The following is an 8,775-nucleotide window of genomic DNA, read 5'->3' on the forward strand; positions in this document are numbered from 1 at the left end:
CTGTGTTGTTGCTGGTTGGCTGTGTTGATGGTTGGTTCCGAAATGATTGAAAGTTGAGTAGCGATGATGAGTACCCTTCTAAACTTATTGTGAAGTCAATTGTGGGAAATAAGTTATTGCAACCAGGTGGCATTTGGAGGGTTAATCAAACATATACTAAGTATAAAATACAAAATGCCGCCTTGGATGGCAATTTCTAGATTCGCAAGTCCGCAACCGAAAAAAAATTATATTGTTGACTCACATTTCATTGAATGATGAATTATTTGGAGGGTTAATCTGAGCTAATAACTCAAGCTTTCAACTAATTCATGGATTTCAAATTATATCTATTTAATTGTTTATATTTTTTACAGTTAGCTTTTTTCTATGAGGGCAGGCCGCAGGCCGTAGGCACAGCCGCACAAGAGTCAAGACATCAAGGAGATGAAGATTTTGTAAATTGTAATTATGGTTTGACATTTTTAAAAATTGTAATTATTTGTGTAATTTATTTGATAGTTTAATATTTTGTATAATTTGTATATTGTAATTAACAAATTGATTTTGATTCTTAAATAAAATTTTTATTTATGCAAATTTCTTTATATAATTTTCTGTGTTTGTGTTTTTGAATTTTTTTTTTTTTGAAAATAAATCAAGTTAGCGGGTCATTCCAGGTTGACCCGACCGGACTCGGGTCGGGTTCGGGTCCTCAATATTGACCTGAATCCATTACCGTGTTGGGTTTGGGTCAACCCGTTTAGCTTCGGGTCGGTTAGGGTTCGACACGAACCCGACCCGTGACCCGGTTTTGACACCCCTGCTGCTAGCATACAAGGATAATAAAAGAGATGAAGATCGAACATGATACCTAGATCAAAGTTGAAGGAGCTATATGTGTTGAAAAATAAGCATGTTTCTAGATCTTGATCAATTAATAAGCGACACCGTGTCTTTCAAAGATGGGTTAAATGTAGAACTAAAAGGCAAATGTAACATTTGCATCTTCTTTAAGAATGAGAAGCAATAATTTATTTCTAATGTTTAATTTATGATGAATATGAAAAATAACGACTTTAGCTTAAGGAAACCCTTAGAGAAAGGATACGATATCAATTCCAGAGAAAGTATTCTTATCTTAAAAAATAATATTAGCAACTTGATTATGAAGGCATAAATGTCAATTAATAAAATACTCTTGGTCATCATTCAAAATGATGTTGCCAAGTGTCTCAAAGCTTGTTATAAAGATGTTTCTTAAATAGAGCATCTTCGATTGGGAATCTCAATTTTAAGGACTAGAATTACTTTCAAGGAAATAGATGGTGAGAAGAAGACTACCTTGAATTTAACACCCTAACTAATTATATGAATCATGTCTGCTTGAGAAGAATTTTAATAAAGAGCTTTCAAATGGAGTAAAGTTTAAGAGCCTAAAAATTGATTGAGCTTATACATATGGATGTTTTTGGTTCAATAAAGCCAGGCTTATTCAACATGAGTAACTAGTTTTGTCACAACTCTACCCAACCAGACCCACAAATGGAATAGGTCCTAGTGTTGGCTTATAACATGCCAGCCAAAGATCAGAGTTTTGGGAAACCTTTTTGATTTTATTATTTCCAATATAATTTAAAAATCAAATAATAGAGCATAGAACTACTAATAACAACCAATATACAAAAAATAAGTCAGCCAAAAAATTTATTTCCTCTCTCACCAAAATGTATATATAATAATTACACTATAATGTATGGTTACAGAAAAAACTAAAGAACAAAGTGATTTGAATAAGTAGCCTTGACTGAATATAAAAATATCATAAAGATAAATACCTATACCTACTCAAACAAATTAGATCATGACTTAGCTACTCAATTGGCTCTTCCCTTTCCATGACCCTAAAATAGAATGTAGATAAACTGTAAGCCAACACAACTCATTAGGTTGCGCTTACTGATAAGAATTTCTAAATTATTTTACCACATTTAAAAATAGTAAATAAATTTAATTATTGTACTGAACTAGATATTATAATAGTGCTTGCAGTTTAGCAATACTGAGAAAATAAATAAAGATGTACTTCATATATTAGAGTAAAATATATTATATTTCCTTCAAGCCCTTATACCTCTAATCAGAATTTAATTCAAAGAATTCTAGCCCTTATGACTCTCATACTAGTATAATAAAAAAAACATGCCCTTATTACTCCTAATGCCTTGCACCATGAAGAAATGTGCATATAGCACCATAGCAAAATGTGTATATAACACCAGAATGTGCCCTTGGCCCCAGAATATGCATTTAGCACCATAACAAAACTTTCTTCACCCACGAGATCTCCTAAGAATTGCATATTTCAATAAAATAAGCTAATAATTCATCGCATTGTAGTAAAAATATAAATAAACTCATTTCAGAGTTTAATCAAAGGCTTTAATGATAGGCAACAGAATTTACAACTAAGCAGAAATGTACTGTTTTAGAATATAATCAAATTATCATAGATTATCTAGATCATTGTTTTGAAGCTTTAATTATACTACAACTCTCTCTCTCTCTCTCTCTCTCTCTCTCTCTTTCTCTCTTAGTCGGCAGCCTCAAGGGATGGAATGAATTGGTTTTAGTAGAAAATTATATTTTATTTTAAATTAGGTCTCAGCACCCTAATGCTCAATCTTATATGCCACAGTGCTCCTCTTATATTCCATAGTTCTTCCTTAAGGAGCACACAACATCACAATGCCAGCTAATTGAATTGATTTATAAAATTTTAGAGAGCTTAGCACCATGGCGCCGCCTACCCCTACGTCATAGTGCACTAGGGGGAAAACTTTATATTTTATAATCATGCACACAAACCCCTGAGACTCACTTCAAAGCAAGAGCAGACCTTTCATATATATAAAACATTCCCTAACATGTGAAAATTTGTTAAAATGTAGAAATTTAATGAGTTGCCTTGGATGAGATCATATTAGAATAACTGGAATGGTGTACGAATATGTTGGTGTTGCAATCCTTCCCTCCTCAAAAAAGTTATCCTCAACATTTCAGAACTCTAATCAACAAAATAGATCAAGGTATCATTGTCTCATCTTAAATTCTATCTCCCAAGTTGCTTCTCTTTCTATTATATTTTTCCATTTTACCTTGACCATTTGAATCTATTTGTTTTTAACTCTCTAACATTGCATTGAAGAATCATCTTTGATTTCTCTTTTTAACTCAAGTTTGATCGTACCTCAACATCATCTGTCGATATTTAATTTTTAGAATTAGATACCCATGTCTTCAAAAGATATATTAGGAAGTCATAATGAATGTTAGATATATGCTCTAGCAAATATACTTTATAGGTAGATTTTTCAATCCTTTCAGTTTCTTTAAATAATATAAAAATTTTTGGGCTCAATTTTCCTTTGTTCCTAAATTTGCTGATGCCTTTTATCGGTCTTATTTTCATTTATATGAAGTCTTCCACTTAAAATTCTATTGCTCGGTGTTTGGCATTATAATACTATTTTTTCTTATCCTACATAGCTTTTAATCTCTCCTTATTAGATATATCTTCTCAATGGCATAATCAACTGAAGTTAGCTTGATCAAATTCCTTTTACCTACCTCTATCTGAGATAGAAGGGTTCTTTATTCCCTACTATATAGAGGGATAACTACCACTAAAGTCTAGAACATATAATCTCAGATGATCTTTTAGCACCTAAAAAATCCACTTAAATTGTACATCAGTCAATGGATGAAAATCCATATTGAAATTCTTTTTACTGTCCCAACCTTACTAAATACCACTCCATAATTTGAAGATGAACCTGCTATCTCTATTATAAATTTAACTTTTAGTCCCCAGTACAATTGAATAATTTCATGCATGTTTACCTATGTTAATCTATTCACCAAATTAGATTGTCAAATCATAATAAAATGGGTAGAAGTTATCAAACGGTCTATATTAACCTATCCATCACACACCTATCTTGACCTGGGACATCCCATAGTGAAATCCATCATTACCTTCTCCCATTTCTACTTTGGAATGGGTAACAATTGTCAAAAACTTCTAGATTGCTAATTTTTCACTTTCACTAACCAAGATGATTCATAATTAGTAAAAAAATCTGCTATATTTATCTTTAATCCTAGCCAACATATTATACCTTCAATACAACTATACATTTTTCTATATCGCTTTTGCCTCCAAGATCAAATATATGCTCTTCCCTCTTGATTTCAAGGGAAATCCAAAGAGGAATGAGATTGAAGCTCTCAATCTCGCACATTCACCCAGCTTCTCTCGCTCGATCTCATACCCTTTGCTCCTAACTCTCGATTCATACATCCCTTTCTCTTTTATGTCTCACCTACACTTAATAAAAAGAAAAAAACAAAATACAAGAATGAGACAATATTAATAGCAATATATAAAGCTATAATGAGAGGAAGTTGTATTAGTAATAAAATATGAATAAGAGAACTTATTTATTGCAAATTGTCTTAATTAAAAAAAAACATTTTAGATTTGATTCATTAATTAATGGAAACATAAGAGAACTTCATATAGTAAACAAATATTAGAAAATGATCCTATATTTAACACATGGAAGTAGAGATTATGCACGACAATATTTTATCATTAAAAAATTATTTATAACCATCTTAATTATTATCTTGAAAATTTTGCTTTGTTAAGTATATGATAGAGTATTGAGGTTCAAGAAATATTTCAACTCTAGAAAAAAAATTAGCTCAAGATATTCTTATCTATTTCCTCACTATAAAATTTCAATGGTTATTCTTTTTATTTTATTTATATATTATCAATCACTTAAAAGAAGGCTATTTATTGAACACATATGTGAGACACGAACATGTCTAATATCGAAGAGCTATCAAATGAAAATATTGACAAATGTGATGAAAATGAAAAAAAAATTGTTATGTCCAACATATCAGCCGATGGAGTTGCCAAATATGTTCTGCTACCAGAAATTAACCATTTTGTAAATATTTTGCTCATAGCTACTTGTCTTTAGTGTGATAAATAGAAGAAGTTGTAAGAGGATGTTAGCTTTTTGATACATTTTGTTTAAAGTATGCAAGCCTCAACAAAAAGCTTTTTAATGCCTTTTGATATAACTAAAAAGTGCTTTGTTCGATGGCATCTTTTCAATGAGTAATCAATATTTTTTTTATACATTTATTTTCTTAATAAAACGAAAGATCAATATTTTTGTTACATTTGTTTTCTTAACAAAAAAATATTAAAAACTAAATTATTGATTACTCATTTGGTTAATAAAATAAATGTTTTAGAAGATTTTGATTACTTATATAGGAAAGCTCCCATCAAAACAATTGCCAATTATATCAAAAGATATCAAAAAGTTTTTTGAAATCCTTTAGTGACTATTTGATTTGAAGTAACAATAGCGTTAAAGTATTTCAAATGTAGAAATTTTTAGAATATTGATCTTTGGTAGGAAGTAGAAGAAATGTAGAGTAAAATTTTAAACTATTTAGATTTTACCATTTAGTTTGATTTCAGTACATTTAGAAATTATTATATTTAATCAATTTTCAAATACACTGTAATTCTCTGCCATTATTATCATAAACCTCCGCCAAATGCTGCTGTCAGCTACCAATCACCACCATCATTTAGGTATACACCGCATTCACTTTTCTCTAGGCCAAATAAAAAAAATAATCACTTGTATTTATTTTTTTCATCAACCAAATAATTCCAAGTAGTTCTAACACCCAACATTTGAATATTATTTTCTCTTATTTTGGGGACACATAACCTCATTTGAATTTGATTTTCTCTTATTTCGGGGACACATAACATCATTTTCTCGAGCAGCTTTAAAATCACTTTCAGAAAACTTCAACCATCCTAAACAACCCTTCGTTTGAGTAAAATTAATCCTCGTCAACTGCGACGGTCTTCAGTTGGTTGTTGCCATTGTCACCTATTAATGTTCATTGCAACCTATTGTTAGCGACTTTTGATCAATTATTATTTCGAATGTTTTGTTATTTTACTTTATGTTCCCTTACTTTAAATTGAAAAATAAATAAATAAGTTCTGAAAAATTGATTGCCGAAAATATAATGTTTTAAGGAGCAATATAAACAAATTCTTAAAAAAAAGTAATTAATTTTTTAGATTGATAGTAAACTGGAAATTAAGCAATAATAAAGCTAACCAAAATGGATGGGATGAGAGTGCACGTGTGATCATGCTCATGAAACACAAAAGAGTTGTTTGTTTTTTTTGGCTTTTCTTCCACAATAATAGTTACAATACAGACAAGAGAAGATGGGTCAACATTTAAAAATGATATGAAAATATAATTTTAATTAAGGGCAATATTTTAAAAAGAACATAATAATTTTTATAATTAGAAGACTGAACACACTTTTTCTTACGTATAAAAAATAGAATAAATTATCTCTTATTGTTTATAAACTTAATTAGAAAAAATTAACTTAATATTATAATCAAAACTCAGTTTAAAAAATTAAAAAAATTAAAATTTCTTTTTATTTGATATTAATTGAGCTCAATATTACTAATCATTTTTTAGAAAAATTAGATTAAACTTTATAACGGTTCATATGACATCATCCGAGAAAAAACATTATTTATGATTATTTTTTTAGTGGTATATTCTCTTTAAAATTTATATCAATTAAATATTTATTTATTTTATTAAAATTATTATTAAATTTATGCATAATTTTAAATTCGCATAGAAGATTTTTATGATGAGTGTTTGAAAATCCAAAAAAAAAAAAAAATTATATAACCAATGATTGATGATCCTTAAATTATTATTTAGGGTATATATCCCTTTTAAGTATCAAAGGAATTCTCCCACAGTGCTACTAATTTGATGTTTTATTTCTATTTATGTTATTATAGTACACATTGTACTTTAATTTTTGCCTGTAAATGTTATAGTAGTAAAAATAGATATGATATATTTATATAATTTTAAATTATAATATACTTATATTGAAAACATTATCTATAACTAAATATGATATACAATTTTGAAGATATGTTAATGAAGTTTTCAATATAAATATACTATTTTTGAGTCCAAAAATATTTACGGTGGTAGAGAAATATAAAATTTAGCGTCCTAATTTTGTACGAAAATCCAGCATGCAAATAGAAGAAAGATAGGTGTGCAACGTTCATCAAAGACACAATAATTTTTACATTGAACTCCTGAAAAATTATTAGGTGGGGACGACCAATGTGCTCGGATACCAATCAAGAGACACCATGTCACCTAATGCATAGCGCATTACTTGATGTGGCGGCTTCTGATTGGCCGTCATCTCTCAATAAATTATCCCAAACTAAATAATATAATTATTAAATTAAAATAAATTAATCAGTAATTTAAGCTAAATCTTTCTATGGATGCGCGTCCAAGTTATTGGTCGGTAGGTGCCGTGCGGGAACAAAGCTGAAATTATCGCCATTGCCGCGGAATGCCGCGAACGGACGGACTCGATGAGTGGGCTCTTCCTTTTAATACTTAGCTGGACTCAAAAGCTGATAAATGAATTCAGCGTCGCTTGCGCTGGGGCTGCCGCCCTTTGAAATTTCCCAGAAGAACCCGCCGTCCTTAACATCTCTCTGTATTCCGACCGACTTCCGCACGTACTATAAATGGACGCCATGTTCAAATCTCCACAATCCCATCGAACTTTTATCTACATCACCAAACCATTAAAATTTCCAACTCTTATTAATCCCTGTTGTTGAGGCAAGGAAACTAAACGACACCCGTCATTATGTCGAAGCTCAACATTGGCTCTGGAGGCAGACGAAGCTCCAAGTCTCTCTTTACCAGTATCAGCGGCATATTTTCCCTGAACAAACATAAAAAACCCTGCTTTCCGTCTTCCTCGAAACGTGTGCTGCTGGTAACATCACCAGGGTGCGAGTTAGAGAGTGTCTTCCGCTACTTCGACGAAGATGGCGACGGTAAGATCTCTGCTGCTGAACTGTGCAGCTGCTTGCACAGTGTCGGGGAGGAGCTGTCGCCAGCGGAGGCCGAGGCGATCATGCAGTTGTCCGACTCTGACGGTGACGGAGTGCTGGGATACGATGACTTTGTTAAGCTGGTGGATATGGAGGAAGAGGAGGAAAGGGAGTCGACTATAAAGGAAGCTTTTTCAGCATACGAGATGGATGGAAGTGGCTGCATCACGGCAAGAAGCCTCCGGCGGGGGCTGCGGCGGCTGGGAGAGGAGAAGAGCGTGGATGAATGCAGCGTTATGATAAAGAGATTTGATCTCAATGGGGATGGGGTTATTTGCCTCGACGAGTTTAAGCTCATGATGTTATGAATAGTTAACATTTCAAAGAGCTTATTTTAATTATACTGAAAATTGATTTAATAGAAGGAAATGGAACCAAGATTTGAAAGGAATATAGTGTTCACTGAAAATAAGAGGAGTGAGCTTAAGATGCTTTTTGTTATTGTAAGCTAAAAGACAAATGGCTGCCGGATGTACCAATTATATGTAGCAAAAAGATTAAAATAACTTAATGAGCAAAAATGATTGTCATTGTCCGCATAGAATTATAGATGAACTTTCGCATACAATTAAACCACTTTGATTGTGAATAAATAAGATTGATGAAATAATTCTAGATATATTACAAAAATAATTTATGCCATGGATTTTTTGTACATACCATGACAAAATTATTGTTGCTTGCAATTAAACTTGAGATTAATTTTG

The 8,775-nt window shown here is 31.3% G+C and overlaps 1 protein-coding gene across 1 annotated transcript; it reads left to right on the forward strand.

Annotated features, from left to right (window-relative positions):
• Window positions 1-7,818: 7,818 nt before the first annotated feature.
• LOC110096795 (probable calcium-binding protein CML31) lies at window positions 7,819-8,560 on the forward strand. The gene has a single exon (XM_020822879.2). The coding sequence runs from the start codon at window positions 7,819-7,821 to the stop codon at window positions 8,374-8,376; it is 558 nt and encodes a 185-aa protein (XP_020678538.1). The 3' UTR covers window positions 8,377-8,560.
• Window positions 8,561-8,775: the final 215 nt, after the last annotated feature.

The sequence above is a fragment of the Dendrobium catenatum genome, unplaced genomic scaffold, assembly GCF_001605985.2.
Source record: "Dendrobium catenatum unplaced genomic scaffold, ASM160598v2 original_scaffold_268898, whole genome shotgun sequence".
Classification (NCBI taxonomy): domain Eukaryota; kingdom Viridiplantae; phylum Streptophyta; class Magnoliopsida; order Asparagales; family Orchidaceae; genus Dendrobium; species Dendrobium catenatum.

Coding starts and splice junctions, on each gene's coding strand:
- LOC110096795 (XM_020822879.2), top strand. CDS start 7,819: ATGTCGAAGCTCAACATTGGCTCTGGAGGCAGACGAAGCTCCAAGTCT.